This window comes from Myxocyprinus asiaticus, chromosome 38, assembly GCF_019703515.2.
Source record: "Myxocyprinus asiaticus isolate MX2 ecotype Aquarium Trade chromosome 38, UBuf_Myxa_2, whole genome shotgun sequence".
NCBI lineage: Eukaryota > Metazoa > Chordata > Actinopteri > Cypriniformes > Catostomidae > Myxocyprinus > Myxocyprinus asiaticus.
The window spans coordinates 4,739,974-4,762,465 of NC_059381.1; the positions used below are offsets into that span (position 1 = coordinate 4,739,974).

Below are 22,492 nucleotides of genomic sequence, written 5' to 3' on the forward strand. Positions count from 1 at the left end.
CTCGCTATTATTTTCCTCTTCTGGAAAATCATTCAAACGTAATAGTGGACTTTTTCTTTTGGTCTTGGAGAAAAAGGGTACGTGAAAATAATATTTGCTGTGATCTCCCATTCACCGCTGTCGAACTTTACCTTGCAAACGTTTACTTCCGCGTTCCAAAACCCGGAGTGTGAAAAAGGTCTTGCGAAGACAAAGTGCACTTCCGCCAAAGCCGCGATGACGTCATTTTTTGTCGCGCGTAACCTCGCGAACTCGAGTATAAATAGCAACTGTAGAACAATCTTTTTGTAAAAACTGGGAGTTATTCAAATACGAATCTGCAAAATTCCTGAGATCTTATGGTAGTATGTGTGTACGGGCTAGGAGGGTAGAGGAAGATAATATTATAGCGCATATTTCCTCCATTATAGAGAAGGGCATAGATAATTTTACAGAAGAAGATCAGCTAAATTTAACAGACTCACTGAACAAATTAGACGAGATTTACAGAAGGAAAGCTGAGGGTGCATTCGTTCGCTCTAGGAAGAAATGGCTTGAGGAGGGCGAGCAAAATTCCTCTTATTTCTTCCGATTGGAAAAACAGCGTGCAAATCACAATACTATACATCAACTTGATATTAATGGTCCGATTACCTCTGACTCTAAGTTAATTTCTAAATTTTGCTCTATGTTAAAAGATTCTAAGAATATTTGAACAGAAGATAAGTTTTTTGTGACAAATCCATAACTATTAAAGAAATACTGGATTATATTAACCATTTAAAAAAGAATAAATCCCCTGGAACAGATGGGTTAATAGCAGAGTTTTATAAATCTTTCGCCCAGCAGATGACGCCTTTCTTATTGCGTGTATTCAATGAGAGTATGTCCAATGGTCAGCTGCCATCTAGTATGAATCAAGGTCTTATTACACTTGTTTCAAAGTCAAAGAAAGATCTGTTATTTATTGATAATTGGCGTCCAATATGTCTATTAAATAATGATTATAAGATATTTGCTGCGATTTTTGCCGAGAGAATTAAAACTGTACTAGACTCAATTATTGACCAAACACAATCAAGATTCATGAAGAATAGACATATTGCCAATAATATTAGACTAGTTTTGGATATTCTTGATTATTCCCATCTGATTTCTTTTTTTTTTTTTTTTTTTTTTTGCAATGTAATTAGATAGTAATTAGATAACTATTGTCTATTACGGATTGTACCGTTTCCTCAATTTGTAATATTCCGGTTAAGGAAAAAGTAGTTTATTTAGGAATTGTTATAACCAAAAATGAGTCTACACGCTGTAATAATAATTGTATTCCAATTATAGAAAAAACCCGTAAAAAACTTAACCAGTGGCTTCAAAGAAGTGTTTCTTTAAAAGGAAGGGTATTACTTACTATCTAGATTGACGTATGCAGCTTTGGCTTTACATTTGGAAAATAAAATTAGTAAAATGATAGATCATTTGTTGTTTGACTTTGTCTGGAGGAATCGTACCCATTACATTAAGAAAACAGTTGTGATGAACACGTATGAAAACGGAGGACTACATTTTCTAGATTTCAATACTCTAAATTACACTTTTAAAGTCAATTGGATGAAACACTTCTTAAAATGTCCCTCATCGATTTGGAATTATATCCCTAATTATGTTTTTTCACAGCTGGGTGGCTTAAATTTTCTTTCTCTATGTAATTATAATATTGAAAAATTACCTGTTCAACTCTCATTCCACAAGCAAATGCTTCTTGCTTAGTCTCTTATTTATAAGCACAATTTCTCTCCACATTCTTTATTATATGGAACAATCGTAATATACTCTATAAAAACAAGTCTCTATTTTTTCAGAGCTGGTGTAATAACTAAATCATTTTAGTACGTGATCTTTTTGATGAAAGTGGTCTTCTTCTGTCATATTATGAGTTTTTACAGAAGTTTAACTTTCCTGTTTCACCCAAAGAATTTGCAGTTGTCTTTGATGCTGTTCCTTCAGGAGTCATTACACTGTTTAAAGGTCTTGACAGAACTCTATGTACCGTACCACCTCTTTGTGATCCACTCCGAACAACAGTGGGTAAAGCTTGTCTCGTTTCACGTTCAAGTAACAAACTGATTCGTGCTCTTTTTCAGAAAGAAGTTGTTTCCAAACCATATGTTATTATTGCCTATTGGAGTAATTTTACAAATATTGCAAATTGGAAAAAAGTTTGGCTTTTGCCACATAAATACCTTATTGTGAACAAAGTCAGAGAAGTATCTTTCAAATGAATTCACAGATTCTACCCGGTGAATAGTTACCTAAACAAATTCAAACCCGATATTGACACAATATGCAACTTTTGTAATATACAAGATGAAACGATTGTACATTTATTTTGGTACTGTAATTATACTAAAGTATTTTGGAATAGTTTTTGCAAGTTTGTAATTGATTTTGTGTACTCTCAATTTTCTTTGTTTTGGAAAGATGTTTTGTTTGGTTTTGTGGATACAGATAAAAATACTGAGAAAGAGTTTTATCTTATAAATCTTTTACTTCTCCTAGCCAAATACCATATCCACAAATGTAAATTCTCCAATAATAAGCCGCATTTTAAGGTGTTTATTAGAGAGTTGCAACAATATTTTGAAACGCTCTCAGTATCGGAAAATACTAAGGCGAGGAAAACGCTAACTTGTGCCTTTTTCAGGATTCCCCTGTAAAATGATTACTTTATATTTATGTATTTGTTTAGTTATTTATTTATCCATTTGCTTACTTGGTTTTCTGTTATCTGTTTTTATTATTATTTATTTATTTTTTATTTAGATATCACTTTATTTGGATTATAATTGAATTGTCTTTTTCCTGGCTATCATCTATGTTTTTATATTTCTTGATGTTATGTTGTATTGTTCTTACATTTGTTCTATCATTGATTAATAATAATACAAATAAAAATAAAAACCTCGAGTATAAACCTCTTTCAATAAGAAAGCATTAAATAGTATGAGCATTTGCGAGCTTTACAATATATTTATTTATATTTTCTTATGAAACTTTTATGTATAGTTTTCTTTCATCCCTGGCTTTTTCTTTTCAGTTGTTCACTTCTTATTTGTTATTGTTTCACTTTTTATATACTTCTGTATATTTATATTGTAAAATGCATATCTTATTGTATAATACTTATTGTTATATTTACACAATTGGAAATGTTACTATTTACAAACAAAAAAAAAATATATATATATATATAAATCAGGCTTCAGTTTTGTGGAAGCAGAACAGCTAAAATCGCTTACAGCACATTTAATGACCTTGAACAAAACTGAAAATAACAAATAAGTATTTTATTTCAAATTAAATGTGATAATTTCAGGTATTTTTATTAGCTACATAAATTTGTACAATTTAAAAAATAAAATAACAATTTAGATCAAATTACTTCAAAATCAAACTTTGGACATTGGACGCAAAGATCTCATGAATCAGGAATATTTTGCAGTGTATAGTGACAAACAGGTGTTAAGGTAAGTATTGTTGTAGTTTTTGTTGCTGATTAGTGTTTTGGGAGAAAATAAGTGCAAAAGTGCCTTTTCAGCACTTGGTTCAACTTTTCTTGTTTTTAAATGTGCTTTATAAATATCTGTCTGGTCCAGCAAAAGTGGGTTTGTGCCCGTGTCGGTGATGTCTGGTAAGGACCTGCCTTAAAACAGGCCTACAAGCCCTCAGTCCAGCCTCTATCAGCCCATTGCGGACAGTCTGAGCACTGATGGAGGGATTGTGTGTTCCTGGTGTAACTCGGGCAGTTGTTGCCATCCTGCACCTGTCCCGCAGGTGTGATATTCGGATGTACCGATCCTGTACAGGTGTTGTAACACGTGGTCTGCCACTGCAAGGACGATCAGCTGTACTTCCTGTCTCCCTGTAGCACTGTCTTAGGCATCTCACAGTACAGACATTGCAATTTATTGCCCTGGCCACATCTGCAGTCCTCATGCCTCCATGCAGCATGCCAAAGGCACGTTCACACAGATGAGCAGGGACCCTGGGCATCTTTCTTTTGGTGTTTTTCAGAGTCAGTAGAAAGGTCTCTTTAGTGTCCTAAGTTTAACTGTGACCTTAATTGCCTATCTCTGTAAGCTGTTAGTGTCTTAATGACCATTCCACAGGTGCATGTTCATTAACTGTTTATGGTTCATTGAACAAGCATGAAAAACATTGTTTAAAAACTTCACAATAAAGATCTGTAAAATTATTTGGATTTTTACAAAATTTTCTTTAAAATACACTGTCCTGAATAAGGGACATTTCTTTTTTTGCTGAGTTTATTTTACTTGTTGGATAAATATGTTTATGTTGCATTATTATGGATTTTGTCCATTTGGTTAGATAATGTCAGTGTAATGTCCACTGTGTATATTACAGTAGAGTAACTTCTTTTATTCAGCACCAAAGGGGATTTGAAAAACGCATCTTGTGAAAATAAAAAAAAAAAAGCAATTAAAAAAACTCTATAAAGACAAGCCTAATAATAATTAAATAAATTCAAAGTAGCCTAATATTAATAACTTTCAGAGAACAATTTCATTACTATATTGGGTTGCCACTTGATCTGAAATAAAAGCAGCTGAGAAACACTGGACTACAGGACATTTACAAACATTAAGACAACTGTGTTTAAATTATAGTCAATTAGGGGAAGTATTTGATCATAATATTAATTCAAAGTCATCTGAATCTTTAAATATAAATTAAATATAAATGATATTTACTTTTTTTAATAAAGTCCTGTTTTTTAACATTACATAAAAAATTAATAAAAAAAACATCTGCTTGAATGTGATTGTAATTTTAAATTCATTTCTTAGAGAGTTTCTAGTTGAGTCTATGTGAGATTTATTCATTTCTTCATTTATTTCATTTCACGATACATCATAAAAAATTATTAAAGTCAAATGCAGTCAGCACTGTCTTGGTAATGAGTGATTTTAGATTCATTTAAATCCTGTTTAATTCAACATAAGCAATTTCTTTGGGTATCAAATCTGTCTGTGATGAACACTGAAAAATATGTGAACCACACCTGTAAAACCAATAACAGGAGCTTCTGGAGTGAATCACAGGAAACATCCAGTGCTCTAGAAAAAGGTGGATAATAATAAAAATAAATAGTTAAACAGTTTTGTAATCCTTGTGTTGCAACTCCTGCTACTACTTTTTAATGAACAGTTTCGTCATTAAACCCTCCCCCTTTTTAATCAGTTATAAAAGGGCCCTGAAACATTGTGATTTCATTCCACTGCTGACCAAAGATGGATCTGCAAATCCCGATTGTGCTTCTTTCAATTTTACTCACTGGAGGTAAAAAAATAAAATAAATAAATAAAAATATAAAGTATTAATGTATTATGTGTTGCACATAAAGATGTCAATGAATGTCATTCTCTCTCTCTTTCTTATCAAAGGACTCTCTCTCAAATGTTATAAGTGTGATCCTGATCCAAAGACTGGTTTATGTGACAGAACAACAGAAACATGTCCCAGTGGAATTACCCAGTGTCTGAGTGCAACAGGGGAAATATCCATTGGTAAGTCCATTCATAATTTACTGAAAGTGATAGAGAGGAAATTCACATTACTGTCAATCAGCATCTGTTTAATTTTTTACATTATTCTTACTCAAGCTTAGCATGTTTTCTGGAATAACTCATTTGTATTTTATGATAAATGGCTTGTGTCCTTGTTATAGGTAACTCCAAGGTGACTCAAACATATAAAGGATGTGCAGACAAATGTGTTCCTGGAACCGTTCAAAACACAAATGGAGCAACAGTTTCTACCAAGTGCTGTGCCACTGATCTTTGCAATGGCTCAGGTATTGTCTTTATTTGACCATGTGCTAATTTGCATTGTTTAGCAAACACATTTCTTATGCAACTTATAAATGAGGACAAAATATCAACAAAAGTGTAAGTGTAGAACTACAAATAAAAGGGGTAGATTTTTTTTTTTTTTTAAAGTAATAGAAAGTGCCTTCATGTAAATATGGTTATGAATTAGTGGAGTGCTCACAGTGTATTGTAATGAACTTCGCTGATCATGGTTTGAAGCTTGTTTAGGGACAGTGACTGTACTGATGGCTTTACAAGAGGTACAGAGGTGTTTAAATACTTCCGGAATAGGGCAGAATTGTGTAAAATCCACACCAAATTTTAATCATGTGAATCTTAAACAATAAATATCTTATGTACATCATATACTTTTTGTTTTGATTAGATGGAATCTATAAGGGAAGTTTCCTGCTTCTCTTGTTGCCTCTGTTCTTCTACATCCTCTTTTATTGAGTTCAACAGCACTTCACATTCTACAGCTGCAGCGAAGAGGATTTGACATGTTACAGGTTAACACCACCACATCATAATGTCACATTTATTTAATGAATTACTATGCCGTACTAAATAGATTGTTTGTTGTTTATCTTTGCTATTTCTGTATGTTAGGAACTTAATTATGTGTTATGTATTTTGATCATGGAAAATGAATGCATTGTTGGGCCTCATGTGTTCAGATAGAAGACAAAGGCAGGCCTAACAGTCATAAAAACATAACTCAATCCCCCACCTTCTAAGTCGTAAATTTTACTGATAAAAATCGCGCCAAAATCAAACAAAGGGAGTCCAAAACAAACTACAGATCAATGAAGCCTTGCCCTCTAAAGGATTGAGCTCTCAACTCCTATTGGATGAGGCACACCACAGAACGTCCCTCAAACATGACATCATCAGGACTTCAAATAATTCTGAAATGCTTCCAGAGTTGCTTCCAGTGACTTTGTTCACCGAATACGGACGTGGCTTTTTGCTGCTCTCCGGTGCAACCTCGTGGCATAAGAAAGTAATGTCTGACTTGAAACTGTAGCCATACAATCTCCATCTTGTTGGACGAGTTGAGATTACTCTGTGTTCCACCGAACACTCTAACGGATCCGAAGGAGACCGCCAAGCAATTCGCATCTTCATCCGTCGACATTTCTGAGTTCTCCGCCAGCCCGCCGAGAATCAACAGCCGTACCGCCCTCTGAGAATCAACAGCCGTACCGCCCGCCGACAGCGCAAGGAAACGGCCTCCCGTCATCACACGAGCCTCAAGGAACCGGGTCAAAGTTAAAGGACGGAGGAAAACACATTCTACCTGTGTCCTCATGCGATTCAAGTAAGAGGTTACGTCTGGGCAGAGATAGAATATTATAGCGTGTTATTCTTGTGTTTCAAGGTTTTTGCTTGTACAGTTTACGGACCGCCATGTCCGCTCATTATTAATACTCAGGGTATTAATTATCACGAATTTGTTTTGCTGTATTGTGGTCCAACCAAATTGGATTGTTGTGCATTTTTGCCATCGCGGGTGAGACAGTTCATCCATTAGAGTCAAATAACACAAGACTTTTACGAGCCCTGCTCGTAAAACCGCATCTCTGAGTGATGAACGCGGCTGCTTTATCTCCAGCTATCGCGAAATCAGCTTTCGGGCTGTCACTGAATCATCTCTCTCTCTCTCTCACTAACCACACTGACACACACACACACACTGATACACACACACCTTATGTGTTATAGGATTATTTTATTTCCATATCTAATCATGTCACTGTTTAGTTTGTAGTTGTAAGTCGGAAGTTTATTGACTGCATTGTATTAATTATTAATTGATATTACTGCATAAATAAACTTTGTTTATATTACAAAGAGAAGTGTTTTGGTTTGTTTTGCATACGCCTGTGTCATGCTGACGGGATGTCAGTGCTCGGATTCAAACCTTCATTCATTGCTTTTTTTTCCCGAAAATCGATATTCTTCAGATGTCGATTTTCCTAAGAGAACAATCTAATATTGAGACTGTTATACTATCTGGTTATTAATCCCTGATTTCAGGGTGGTGCCCCGTCAATGTTAATCCTTATTAATATTCTATTGATTTTTGATAATTGATAATTATCTTTGATTGAATTTGAATGATCAATAAGCTAGTGTTAATTGTAATTAATGTTTCATCGATGTTAACAATTAACGACTATCTTTGATAATTGTTGATTTAAAGGATTAAAAAAAGCTAACATTGATTCTCATCAATGTTCTATTGATTTGAATAATTAATAATTATCTTTGATAATTATTAATTATTGCTAATAACCAAACTTGTTCCTAAACGTAGCACACTACATTTACTGGAGTCCTATATGAGGTTTTAATGAGTTAGATCCAATTAATTAATTTAAATATTGATTAATAACTACAGAAATAATTACCAATTATTTCTGATAGTAACACTGAACTAAACAACCAGTAAAGCCCTACAGCATCATTATTATGACCAGTGAAAAAGTATGGTAAAAGAAAAACAATCTTCACAGATACTGATCTATTTTTACATTTACTAAGATTTACAAAATCTGTATTTCCTGAAAAAGATTCAGTTTTACTGTATACACTTTACTGTGGGGTTTCATAAAGACAGCACTAAACTGCTGAAATTAAAGAGTTACATGCACACATATCATTTTAAACGTCATTTTCTGTAACTACTATTAAAGTGACTTCTGGAAATCTGAATCTTACAATGACACTGTGTGAGAGAATATTTCTGTGTGAAATGTGTCTTTCATTTGGAAAATATATCCACAAATCATGAAAATGTGCTTTAACCATTCAAAGATCTGAAATCCTTAGAAACAACAGGACCACAAGTGTTTACATTTACATTTAAGACAATAACGAGACATTTATTTAAGAGACACTTACAAGAACTAGTCCGGTTTTTTGTGTGAAATCATTTGTGCTTCTTAGCAACACACACACACACACACACACACACACACACACACACACACCACACTAATGTCAAGGTTGTCTACTTATTTCTGCTGTGGCGATGTTTCATTTCTGTGATGTCTGAGCGCTCCTTTTTAAATTTTTGTGTAATTTGTAACAATAAGAGAAAATAATGCATTATACAGTTTGAAACAGTTTAAATAGTTTTTGTTTTACAATTTGCGCTTTGGTACTATAATCGCAAGTATGTGGTAAAACCTCACAACTCTTAGTACAAACTCCAAACTCATCACAATTGTAACGCAGCCAGTCTTTCATTCAAAACCATTGTGCATTCATTTGGATTGTAAACATCTCACACAACCATTGATTCAAAATATAAATTTCTCGTGAAATGTCATGAGAACATATGGTTTAATCACCAAAACACAACATAATGATATCTTTCCAGTTTAGTCGTTTTAACTACCAGTGAATCCAATAACAAACAATGCAAGGTACATGTTTCAAATCACCCTTAGAAGTGCTGAAAATAATATGCTACAGTACTGTAAAAGACAGATTACACAGTTTTCACATTAGGCAATACACTTACCTTACCCAGCATTTACAGAATCTATAATTTCCATAATATCTATCCAATGTGTAATCAAGTTGTGATCAATTAAGACATCCTCTACAATAATTTGGGCAAATTGTGTTTTTCAGATATAACTGTAACATAGGTATACTCTCTATAATCAAATGTACACAGTTAAATAAAACAAATTAACTAAATGAAAAAACATTTAGCACACATTACATTAATTTGGATCAAGCCTGTCTTGAGCATTTGGTCATAGATTCTCGTCCACATCACATAGAATGTCATCATTGTTCATGCACCTTGGGAAAAACCTTTTGGCATGGTGAATCCATGCTTGACATTGGTCTACACTGATGTCATCACATGCCTCATCCATGGCCTGAAGGAGGGTGGCAAGCTCAAGGGGTTGGCGATCATAGACCTTCCACCTCCACGCTGAGAAAAATTCCTCAATATGGTTGAGGAAAGGAGAGTATGGGGGCAGGTAGAGGGTCATGAATCGGGGATGGGCCTGAAACCATGCTTGAACCACCTCTGCATGGAGATGTTTCCTCCACGTTGTCCAGGCACTTGGACAGTGGCCCGTTGGCCGAAGAAGTTCCGTCCACGGCGATGAGTTCTGGCAGGTTAAAGCAGCTTCATCAACAAAAATGTGCTTGTGATGGTTCACATCAGCATCAAGCACCATCACCCTCTAAAAAAGATTTTGGTTAGTTCTTTTTACAGTGTAGTTCCAATATACACATGAAGTAGGCAATGCATCAAATAGTAACAGTAATACAGTATATAGTGCTGTACCTGAACATACTCGGCCCTCAGTTGTTTCACCCAGTCATTGTTTCTCTCAAAAGGCACCAGGTAAATGTGTTTCACTGATACCTGGTGCCTCTTCAAAAGGCTGGCTACTGTTGGTAGGCTGATGGATGCCATTGGCAAAGGTGTCTTTGTTCTCCTCAACTGCCTGCTTTAATTCCGACAGCCGTATATCATTCCTGGCCCTCACCATTCCACCACTGCTCACTCCTGCTGGTCGGTCAGCACACAGTCACGGCCACTACTGTGGGGTTTTCTGTCAATTCTAAGCATAGAACAGAGTATACTGTCAATAGATCATACTGTAAGAATACTGTAACAAGTTTTATGAATTTACATGCATTACAATTTACTAAAAATGTAATGGTAAAGCATAGTATATATCCTCCAGACTTACTGGTTTTCTTGGCGAAAAGTTCGGATGATAGAATTGACAGTTGATCTTTTTAGATTTGGATCAACTAATCTGGCAGCCTCTGCCATAGTAAGGCCTCGGTTCACCACATGATCAATGATGATGGCCCAGACTTCATTAGAGACAACAGTTCTGTCTCCCTCTCTCTGACGATCAATCCTCCGACGGGCCCCATGCCCACCTCTCTGACCTCTCTGTTGGTGTCCATGCCCACCTCTCTGACCTCTCTGTTGGTGCTCATGCCCACCTCTCTGACAGATCCCTTGTCCACGAGCTCTTCCTATTCCTTGCTGTCTATCCTGCTCCATGTTGAAAGAAATTGCCAGTGTTTACACCCCCCTTTTACTGTATATGGTGACCAATTGTGGTTACCACTATGTGAAATCAATTAGACAATTACTTCTTATGAAAGGTATTTCTTTGATGACACACTGATGTGGTGTGGTGAAAAAGTTACTGTGGTTTTACCACATACTTGCGATAATAGTACCAAAGTGATCAACAAAAACTGTAAACCCTCCCCTTTTTGAGCAGTCATAAAAGTGTCCTGAAACCTTGAGATTTCATTCCAATCCTGACCAAAGACTGATCTGCAAATCACTAACGTACAACTGGAGAACATTTTTTTATTTGTTGATATCTTCACACAACTATAAATCTGTTTTTTGGTTAATTTTCTAAATGGTATTCTGTAAGCTTAACATGTTTTTTTTCTCTCATATAAATTGGGATTGTGCCTTATTGTTATAGGTAAGTTGTCTACAGCTAAAAAAAAAAGGAAGGCTAGTTGAAATTATTTTTTGTGGTAATCAACATTATGCCACAAATGCTGATGATTGAACTTAACTTGTGCTGAACCAGGAATATTTCTTTAATAATAGTATAAGTGCATCAATACCAGAATTTAAGTGTAGATCAGGAAAATGCAGTGCTAGCGCAGATGTGTAAACACACAGTAGAAAAAAACAGTAAAACAATGAAACAGTTCAAATAAGAATGTTTTGAATAATAATAAAAAGAGTGCCTTCATACTGTATAGCTGGTTATAATTTAGTATGAGGTGTGACTTCAGCCATTGTTAAGAAAACTGTGAAACATCCAGTTGGAGCTTAACACTGAGGACAGTGACCGCTAAAGCTTCTACAAAATCTATATTTCCTGAAAATATTTTGAGAATTAAAATATATTCATTTCAACTGTATGCTTTACTGTATAGGTTTGAAAAAGAGGATGCTAAAGTGCTGTAATAAAAGATTTACATACATGTAATTGTATTTTTAAACATTTGTATTCCTGTTATAACTATTTTTAAGACTCCTAGTAGTCTGGAGTGGTGGTGGTGTAGTGGACTAGTAAACAGAAGGTTGTTGGTTTAATCCCCACAGCCACCACCATTGTGTCCTTGAGCAAGGCACTTAACTCCAGGTTGCTCCAGGGGGATTGGCACTGTAAGTCGCTTTGGATAAAAGCATCTGGTAAATGTCTGTAAGTTATGCTCCATTACACTGTTTGATTGACAACAGCTTTACATAATGAACACATTTTAAATCATCACTAATGTGTTTGTGTTTGATATTTACAACAACTATGGTGCTAATTGATCTCCTTATAACGTCTGACCAAAAATGTATAATTTAACTTTAAATATATAAGCAAGTTTTCTTCCAGGATAACCTTGTATCATCACCGATCATCCACCTGGTTGTCTAATGTTTAGACGGAGACCTGGAGAGGCCTTCAAGCCACAGTGTCTCGCATCCACTGTGAAATTTGGTGGAGGATCGGTGATGATCTGGGGGTGCTTCAGCAAGGTTGGAATCGGGCAGATTCGTCTTTGTGAAGGACGCATGAATCCTGGAAGAAAACTTGCTTCCTTCTGCTCTGACAATGTTCCCCAACTCTGAGGATTGGTTTTTTCCAGTAGGACAATGCTCCAGACCTGAACCTCATTGAAAACCTCTGGAATGTGATCAAGAGGTAGATGGATGGCCACACGCCATCGAACAAAGCCGAGCTGCTTGAATGTTTGTGCCAGGAGTGGCATAAAGTCACCCAACAGCAGTGTGAAAGACTGGTAGAGAGCATGCCAAGACACATGAAAGCTGTGATTGAAAATCAGGGTTGTTCCACCAAATATTGATTTCTGAACTCTTCCTAAGTTAAAATATTAGTATTGTGTTGTTTAAAAATGAATGTGAACTTGTTTTCTTTGATTATTCGAGGTCTGAAAACACTGATGTCATTTTCTTCAAATAAATGCTCTAAATGACAATATTTTTATTTGGAATTTGGGAGAAATGTTGTCAGTACTTTATAGAATAAAACAAAAACCAAAAAAATTCTTTTTTACTCAAACCATACCTAAATCCAGAGAAACTGATAATTTTGAATGATTACAGAATCATTTTTATGTGGTTGTAAAATCTTCAGTGTTGCTTCAAAGCATGAAACTTCAGCCGTGACGTCAGAAAGTGGGTATAATTAAAATCTCTTTTAAAAAACTCAACAGAAATTCCTAAGCGAACCGCAAACATACACCATGTTGGCATTCTCCTTTAGTCAGTATACAGTATGTTCTTTGACCAGTGATGCACAGTAAGAACAACAACAACAATTTAATCAAATATTTTTAAAGGGTAATTCACCCAAAATGAAAATTCTCTCATCATTTACTCACCCTCATGCCATCCCAGATGTGTATGACTTTCTTTCTTCTGCAGAACACAAACAAAGATTTTTAAAAGAATATCTCAACTCATACAATGCAAGTGAGTGGTGACCAGAACTTTGAAGGTCCAAAAAGTACATAAAGTAAGTATGACTCCAGCGATTTAATCCATGTCTTCAGAAGTGATATGTTAAGTGTGGGTGAGAAACAGATACATATTTAAGTCCTTTTTTTACCATAAATCTCCACTTTCACTTTTACATTCTTCTTCATTTGTTTTTGGTGATGAGCATTCTTCATTCATATCACCACCTACTGGGCAGGGAGGAGAATCTATAGTACAAAAGGATTAAGGGGGTATTTACACTTGGTCACTTCATGTGTATTTACTGATTGATATTCGATTGAATAAAGACATTCCATTTACACTTCTAACGTCCTAAATGCAAAAAGTTCACTTCCGTGATTATGTTCATGCCGGGCAGCGAATTTAGAATATGTGATTTATTATTTGATTCCAACTGACTTTACTCAGTGCACGTGTTTCTGTACATCTCAATCAGCTCTCTGTGTGCTGTCTATTTTTTCCAGTTGAGGCTTTTGTAGGTAAGATATGTCCATGCGCGTCAGCTGCGCTCATTGTTAGTTTCAGTTTCTAATAAATGAAGAGAAAAGTTCTGTCTCTCTTACAACGTGCATCCATTTCTTTATTTGTTATTATTTATTTTGCAACAAACCCTTTGCAAATACTCAGTAACTGCAGTTATGTTTCGCATTTTTCCCATGCTGACATAGTGCTGTTTGGACAGAGTAAAGTTACATATGTGGCTTGTACAGCCATATGCATTTACACTTAACCGAGTTTCGAATTGAAAGTGTCTCAAACCATCTCCGGAGGATTTTTATCCATCTCAAATCCATTTTGGAGGGCCTTTACACTTGGTCTTTTCATGATCGGATAGCACAGAAATATGCATATTAAGAGACCCTTTTCCAATTTCCGGATTTGGAACGCAAAAGTAAACTACAGCAGGGTAAACTTCAATATAGCGAAGAATGGGAGACCACAGCAAATATTATTTTTGCATTCCCATTTGCTAAAACAGCAAAAGAAAAAATCCACTATTATGTTTCAATGACTACAAAGGAGGAAAAAACAAAGAGAGATGGATTACAAGAGTCAGAAGACAGATGACAAATTTATTGACTCCATCAGCAACTGTATTTGAGACTACTTTTTTTGCTTTTTGTTTTTGCTGTTGTTGTTGTTGGTTTTTTTGCCTTAAATTAATGCCAGTGTAATATAATAATGTTATAACTTCTAGCCTAAATAATAAACAAATGAAAACATTAACAAATTGCTCAATTAGACACAAATGTGTCACCACAGTCTGTGAGAAAGGTATGGTTCCATTTTGATACGCAATAAAAGTAATTTTATTGAAAAAACATGCTATTGGCAATCGCTGCATAACATAATCCATCACCTAAATGCTAATTGTTTAGGAACTTTTTTTTTTTTTTTAATGTTCACTTGATAAGAGCCTGGTTACTTCCTGAAAAATGCTGCATTTCTAACAAGGTAAGAGAAGTAAATTTAAGATATTGCATAATATCTATCCAATAAGTCGCTGTAAAAATTTTGATGAAGAAAGGCTGCATTATTTGTTTTATGAGTGTAAAAATGGAGAATCTCTTTGGGAGGATCTGAACTCTTATTTTTCTCCCTTTAGACACTGTGAGTTAATATTATTAATGAAGGATTTATTTTACTATTTCTAAAGTAATAATCATGCTGTTGTATATATACAGTATATATAGATATATAGACACACTGGCAGCAAAAAGTTTGGAATAATGTACAGATTTTGCTTTTATGGAAAGAAATTGGTATTTTTTTCTCCAAAGTGGCATTCAACTGATCAAAGTGTATAGTCAGGACATTAATAACATGAAAAATTAATAAAAAAAAAAATAAAAAAAACTACTTAAACTACTTCAAAGAGTTCTCATCAAAAAATCCTCCACGTGCAGCAATTACAGCTTTGCAGATCCTTGGCATTCTAGCTGTCAGTTTGTCCAGATACTCAGGTGACATTTCACCCCACGCTTCCTGTAGCACTTGCCATAGATGTGGCTGTCTTGTCGGGCACTTCTTACGCACCTTACAGTCTAGCTGATCCCACAAAAGCTCAGTGGGGTTAAGATCCATAATACTCTTTTCCACTTATCTGTTGTCCAATGTCTGTGTTTCTTTGCCCACTCTAACCTTTTCTTTTTGTTTTTCTGTTTCAAAAGTGGCTTTTTCTTTGCAATTCTTCCCATAAGGCCTGCACCCCTGAGTCTTCTCTTTACTGTTGTACATGAAACGTCATGGTTACTTGTGTAACCTCCATTCCCTGATGGAGGGAACGAGAGGTTGTGTCGATGTAGTGACACTAGGGGTCACTCTTGGGAGAAAATTGGCGAGTGGTATTTGCATTCCACTCCCCCGGACATACAGGTATAAAAGGAGCTGGTATGCAACCACTCATTCAGGTTTTATGCTGAGGAGCTGATATAAAGTCCGGCCATTTCAGCGGGTAGTTCAGCATTGTGGCAGGAGGAACACAATGTCTCGTTCCCTCCATCAGGGAACAGAGGTTACACAAGTAACCATGACGTTCCCTATCTGTCACTCACTCGACGTTGTGTCGATGTAGTGACACTAGGGGTCCCTATACGAAACGCCACAATTGGCTGAACTGTGTTACGTGAACTGGAGGTGTGTGGTGGGCAGACTACTGTGTGCCTCATAGCCAGCACACCAGGTCGACCCGTAACCTCCCCCAACATAGTTATGAGTGCCGAATGGCCCTTTGGGGACAAGTCGACTACCCAAGTGATAGAGACAGGCTTAAACCAGTCGTGGCCTCTTTTCCCCTTCTCTTTTTTCCACTCCCTAAAAAATAAGTGGGATTATCCGACTGGGCCGCCAGGTCTAGTTGGGGGGTGTCCCTCCTAAGAGGAAGACACCGCAGAGATCACACCTCGACCAAAGAGAGGGGGGCGATATTTAAGTGGAAAAATACATCACATGGTCTTTCCAACCATGTGGAGAGTCTTCAAGGTAGATCCTACCCAATGGGGGAGGAGTTACTACAAACATGGAGACTGGGGCAGAGGGGTTCTGCCCAAGGAAGACGCAGTTTGCCAACAGGGAAACGAATTAGCGGAAGATATATATCGCATGGGGTTAGTCTTACAGGGAACCGCCACATGCGGAGCACCTACCCCAGAACAGGACTCTTAGTTAGCACGTGTACTGGGCCGGCAGTGAGTCTTTCCGAAAACTCGACTGCCACAGGGCTCGGAGGAAGTCAACCAGGGAACAAAGCTTGTGAACACTACTGGGAATTAATGGCGCACGTCTTCAACTCAAAAGGAGTTGGAAGGCGCTATGTTCAAGCGATACACCCGGCTGGCTATCCCGGGCTTATCCGCTTGTATTGCGTGCCACTACCTGGGACGAAACCGGCTCCACCCGGAGGTTGTAGAACCTTGCAAAGGTGTTGGGTGTTGCCCAGCCTGCTGCTCTGCAAATGTCTGTTAGAGAGGCACCCCTGGCCAGGGCCCAGGAAGCCGCTACACCCCTGGTAGAATGGGCTCGTAGCCCTACTGGGGGTGGCATGTCCTGGGCATGATATGCCATAGTTATGGCATCAATGAGCCAGTGGGCGATCCTCTGCTTGGAGACAGTGCTTCCTTTCCGCTGTGCACCAAAGCAGACAAAGAGCTGCTCAGAGATCCTAAAGCTCTGTGTGCGATCCAAATAGATGCATAAAGCGCACACCGGACACAGCAACGACAGGGCTGGGTCTGCCTCCTCCTGGAGCAGCGCTTGCAGGTTCACCACCTGGTCCCTAAAAGGGGTCCCCAGTGCTAGCCGCGCTGGCCTCATACCTGTAACCCTTTCTTACGAAAGCAAGCCGCAACCGCACTGTTACCATGGTCATGGTCTTGCAATGAGAACATGAACCATCCACAAACGCTGCTTCCGTGTGGGTCGCGCCGAGACACGAAAGACAGCGATCATGACCATCCGAAGTTGAGAGATAACGACGCAACCAGGAATAACACTGAATCGGAAAGGCATCTTTAAAAAGACGTGTCATTAAAAAGATGTTCCGTGTGTGCCGCTCTTTTAGAGAAAAATATACTCTTTTAGAGGAAAAAAGTTCTTTCAGAAAATATACTCTCTTGTTTTCTGCCGAAGCGCACAGGGGCGTTCTCTGCAGTGCACCAGTGCAGAGGAGGGAGAAGCCGCTGAAATGCGCCGTCAGATCCAGCAGAGGTGAATAAACACGAGAATTGAGCTCAATGAGCATGACCGTTCAGCTCCGAAGAGAAAATCTGAATGAGTGGTTGCATACCAGCTCCTTTTATACCCGTATGACCGGGGCAGTGGCATGCAAATACCACTCGCCAATTTTCATTGGCCTTTTATCAAAGACCAGAGGTGTCTCGGGCTCCCAAGAGTGACCCCTAGTGTCACTACATCGACACAAAGTCAAGTGAGTGACAGATAGGGAACTGGTGTTGAGTGGGTAGAGTTCGATGAAGCATGTTAGGTGTCTATTTCTCAAACTAGAGACTCTGATGTACTTATCCTCCTGTTTAGTTGTACATCTGGCCTTCCACATCACTTTCTGTCCTTTTTAGAGCCAGTTGTCCTTTGTCTTTGAAGAGTGTAGTGTACCTTTGTATGAAATCTTCAGGTTTTTGGCAGTTTCAAGCATTGTATAGCCTTCATTCCTCAAAAAATGATTGACTGACGAGTTTCTAGAAAAAGTTTCTTTTTTTTCCATTTTTGACCTAATATTGACCTTAAGACATGCCAGAATATTGCATACTGTGGCAACTTAAACACAAACACAAAGACAAAGTTAAGCTTCATTTAACAAACCAAATAGCTTTCAGCTGTGTTTGATATAATGGCAAGTGATTTTCTAGTACCAAATCAGCAATTTATCATGATTACTCAAGAATAAGGTGTTGGAGTGATGGCTGCTGGAAATGAGGCCTGTCTAGATTTGATCAAAAATGACTTTTTTTAAATAGTGATGGTGCTGTTTTTTACATCAGTAATGTCCAAACATCAGTTTGATGAATTAAAGTACCAATTTCCTTCCGAAACAGAAAAATCTGTACATTATTCCAAACTTTTGGACACCAGTGTATACTGAATATATATAACACTTTGCTCATAAGAACACATTTCTTGATTTTTTATACAGATTCAAAGTCTTTTTGGTTTAAATACAATCTCTGAAACTCATAGATAAAAGCAAGAATTGGCTTAAAACCTCCAAAGAAGGTAAAATGGCCTTGTTTTATTTCTGATTGAGTATTTCTGTTATTTTTAATTGTAAGTTAACAATAATAGTAATTATTATTATTATTATTTACACCATTATTTATTCTATGTGGTGCTTTGTTCATTGTGTATTTAATGTGGCAAAAAACAAAACAAAACAAAACAAAAACAATACGCATTTTGTTGTTCAGTCAAAGGTCTGGTTACCGGTCTGGTCCTGTATTTTGCACTATCTACCAGCAGATAGAAGCAGAGAGTCATTTAAAGCATTAATTACTGTTTTGTAGAAGAAAAACGAGACCATTTCAAATACTGAGATAAAGAAGAGAGATAACTGTTTAAATTCTGTGCATGCATCACATCATGTTTGTTCCCCTGTGCACTCAGTCAAAGGTTCACATTTCTCTCTCTCTCTCTCTCTCTCTCTCTCTCTCTCTCTCTCTCTCTCTCTCTCACACACACACACACACACACACACATCCACTAATAACATGAAACACACACACACACACACACACACACACACACACACATCCACTAATAACATGTAACACACACACATACATCCACCAATAACATGTAACAAACACACATCCACTAATAACATGTAACACACACACATCCACTAATAACATGTAACACACACACACACACACATCCACTAATAACATGTAACACACACATCCACTAATAACATGTAACACACACACACACACACACACACACACACACACATCCACTAATAACATGTAACACACACACACACACACACATCCACCAATAACATGTAACACACACACATCCACTAATAACACACACACACACACACACACACACATCCACTAATAACATGTAACACACACACATCCACTAATAACATGTAACACAAACACACACATATCCACTAATAACATGTAACACACACACACACACACACACACACATCCACCAATAACATGTAACACACACACACACACACACACACACACACATACACACACACACATCCACCAATAACATGTAACACTGGTCTGACCTGCTACTGCTTCTGCACTTCAAAAATATCAGAAATGTAGCCTGTTTTTCAAGTTGCTGCTGAATTTAAAGTGATGAGAATGTGATTAGTGATTTTACATTTTAGATTTAAATAAAGTTTCTTTATTTACTCCACAATGATACATGTCATAGAAATTGTTAAAGTAAATGTAGTAAGCGATGTTTTGGCAATAAAGTTTAAAGTTATTTTAATCCTATTAAATTCATGTTTACAGCTTTTGTGAATTTGCAGTGTGTAGAATGCAATGCGATCTAACGTCTGAACATGTGCTTTATAATAAGCAGAATTTACAAATTTATTGAAAAAGTAAGTGAACCCATGGATTTAATAACTGGTCAATCCTCCTTTGGCAGCAATAACCTCAACCAATCGTTTCCAGTAGCTGTGGATTAGACCTGCACAACATTCAGAAGGAATTTTGGACCATTCTTCCTTACAGAACTGATGCAGCTCAGACATATTCTTAGGATGTCTGGTGTGAACGGCTCTCTTGAGGTCATTCCACAGCATCTCTATTGGTTTAAGGTCTGGGCTCTGACTGGACCACTCCAAAAGGTGGAATTTCTTTTTTTGAAGCCATTCTGTAGTGGATTTACTTTGATGTTTAGGGTCATTGTCCTGCTGCAACACTCAACTTCTACTGAGCTTCAGCTGGCGCACAGCCACCCTGAAATTATCCTGTAGGATATCTTGAGAAACTTGGGAATTCATTTTTCCCTCGAAGATGGCAAGCGCTCCAGGCCTCGAAACAGCAAAGTAGCTCACACAAAGAGTGTACACGAAACACAAGACAGACAGGGGACGATAATGCCATCATCCCGGAATGGCCTCCGTGGCCGTGAGCACAGGCAGTGACAGGGAAACAGCTTCCGTGGCTGTGAAAACCGACATGGACTGGGGAACAGCCTCCGTGGCTGTGAGGACAGGCCAGACAGGGGACGATAATGCCACAGTCCCATCAGACAGAAACCCAACCTGACAAGGTGACAGGACCATGACACATGGTCTACGTCAGCAGATGTTTCTTGTGAATAACAAATTCAAAATGTTTGAGTGCTTTTTTAATTCAAAGTAGCTCTAACCCACACCTCCAATCTTGTTTCATTAATTGGATAACTGGTTCCCTATCTGTCACTCACTCGAAGTTGTGTCGATGTAGTGACACTAGGGGTCACTCTTGGGAGCCCGAGACACCTCTGGTCTTTGATAAAAGGCCAATGAAAATTGGCGAGTGGTATTTGCATGCCACTCCCCCGGACATACGGGTATAAAAGAAGCTGGTATGCAACCATTCATTCAGATTTTCTCTTCGGAGCTGAACGGTCATGCTCACTGAGCTGAATACAGCTGTTCATTCACCTCCGCTGGATCTGACGGTGCATTTCAGCGGCTTCTCCCCCCTCTGCACTGGTGCACTGCAGAGAATGCCCCTGGGCGCTTCGGCAGAAATAAAAGAGTATATTTCTCTAAAAGAGTATATTTCTCTAAAAGAGCGGCACACACGGAACGTCTTTTTAAAGATGCGTCTTTTTAAAGATGCTTTTCCATTTGTGTGTTATTCCTGGTTGCGCTCATTATCTCTCGCCTTCTGACGGTCACGATCACTGTCTTTCGTGTCTGGGCACTGCTCATGCGGAGACAGCGTTCGTGGATTGTTGTGTTCTCATTGCGAGAATATGGCCATGGCAACGTTGCGGTCGCGGCTCGCCTTCGTAAGAAAGCGAGCCACCCCAGAGGCTCCCGCCTCGGTCCTTTTACCCACGGGTATGAGGCCAGCGCGGCTAGCACTGGGGGCAATTTGGGGACCCCAATGGGACCGCCTCCACTGGGTATCCCCCCGCGGACCTCCCATTCCCCGGCACGCGCGTCTGCCCCGATCGGGCTTCCAGATGAGTCCACCAGCTCGTCTCACGGCGAGTTCGACCTCTTATTCAGAGCCCGCAAAAGTGATGAGCTCTCGAGCGCAGCATCGGAGAGCGAGCTCGTCCAGTCGGAAGCCTCAGCTGGGCTCCTCCCTTCGGGGTCGATTGCCCAGTCACAGGCTGACGCGGAGATGACAACATGCTTTCCCGGGCAGCCGCCAGCGTCGGCTAGAGTGGAACTCACTGCTCTTCCCTGAACCCTCGTGGCTCGGTGATTGGTTCCTGGGCTTGTGGCACCACTCAAAGCCACGCCCCGCCCCCGCTCCTTTCTTCCCGGAAGTGCATGAAGAGCTGACAAGGTTGCAGGAGGCACTTTTTACTGCCCGGTCCCGATCTTTTCAGCTTCCCCGCACTCACTACCCTCGATGGTGGGACGGCCAAGGGCTATTCGGCAACCCCCCAGTGGATAAATGCCTGCAGAGCACCGCCACCTGGCGCGGGTGCCCAAAGCCCCCATCCAAGGCCTGTAGGTTTACGTCGTCTCTGACGGCCAAGGCCTACGGTGCCGCTGGACAAGCCACCTCCACCCTGCACACCATGGCTCTCCTGCAAGTCTGCCAAGGCGCTAAAGGAACTGCACGAGGTAGTTCCGCCCCGGGATTGATGCAGAAACTGCGCTCGGTAACCGACCTCGCTCTCCGATCGACGGAGGTCACGGAGTGGTCTCTCGGGCGGACGATGGCCACACTAGTGGTCCAGGAGCGCCACCTTTGGCTCAGCCTGGTCGAGATGGGTGAGGCCGACAAGACACGATTCCTTGCTGCCCCCATTTCCCAGACGGGCCTATTCGGCGACACCGTCAAGGACTTTGCCCAGCAGTTTTCAATGGTAGAGCAGTAGATGGATGCTAGCCGGCATATCCTGCCCC

At 38.7% G+C, this 22,492-nt stretch overlaps 1 protein-coding gene across 5 annotated transcripts in view; it reads left to right on the plus strand.

Moving 5' to 3' along the window:
• The window catches only part of LOC127428673 (urinary protein 1-like), a 226,678-nt gene that overhangs the window by 39,717 nt on the left and 164,469 nt on the right, over positions 1 to 22,492 (plus strand). Inside the window, exon 4 of one of the 5 annotated variants that reach the window (XM_051677184.1) lies at positions 6,256 to 6,590. The exons of 3 other annotated variants lie outside the window; for them this stretch is intronic. In XM_051677184.1, coding sequence (XP_051533144.1) covers positions 6,256 to 6,323 — 68 coding nt within the window. In that variant the 3' untranslated portion in view covers positions 6,324 to 6,590. Of the gene's footprint in view, positions 1 to 5,286; positions 5,341 to 6,255; positions 6,591 to 22,492 lie in introns of those variants that run through there. One more of the 5 variants, XR_007895130.1, reaches the window with a different exon arrangement.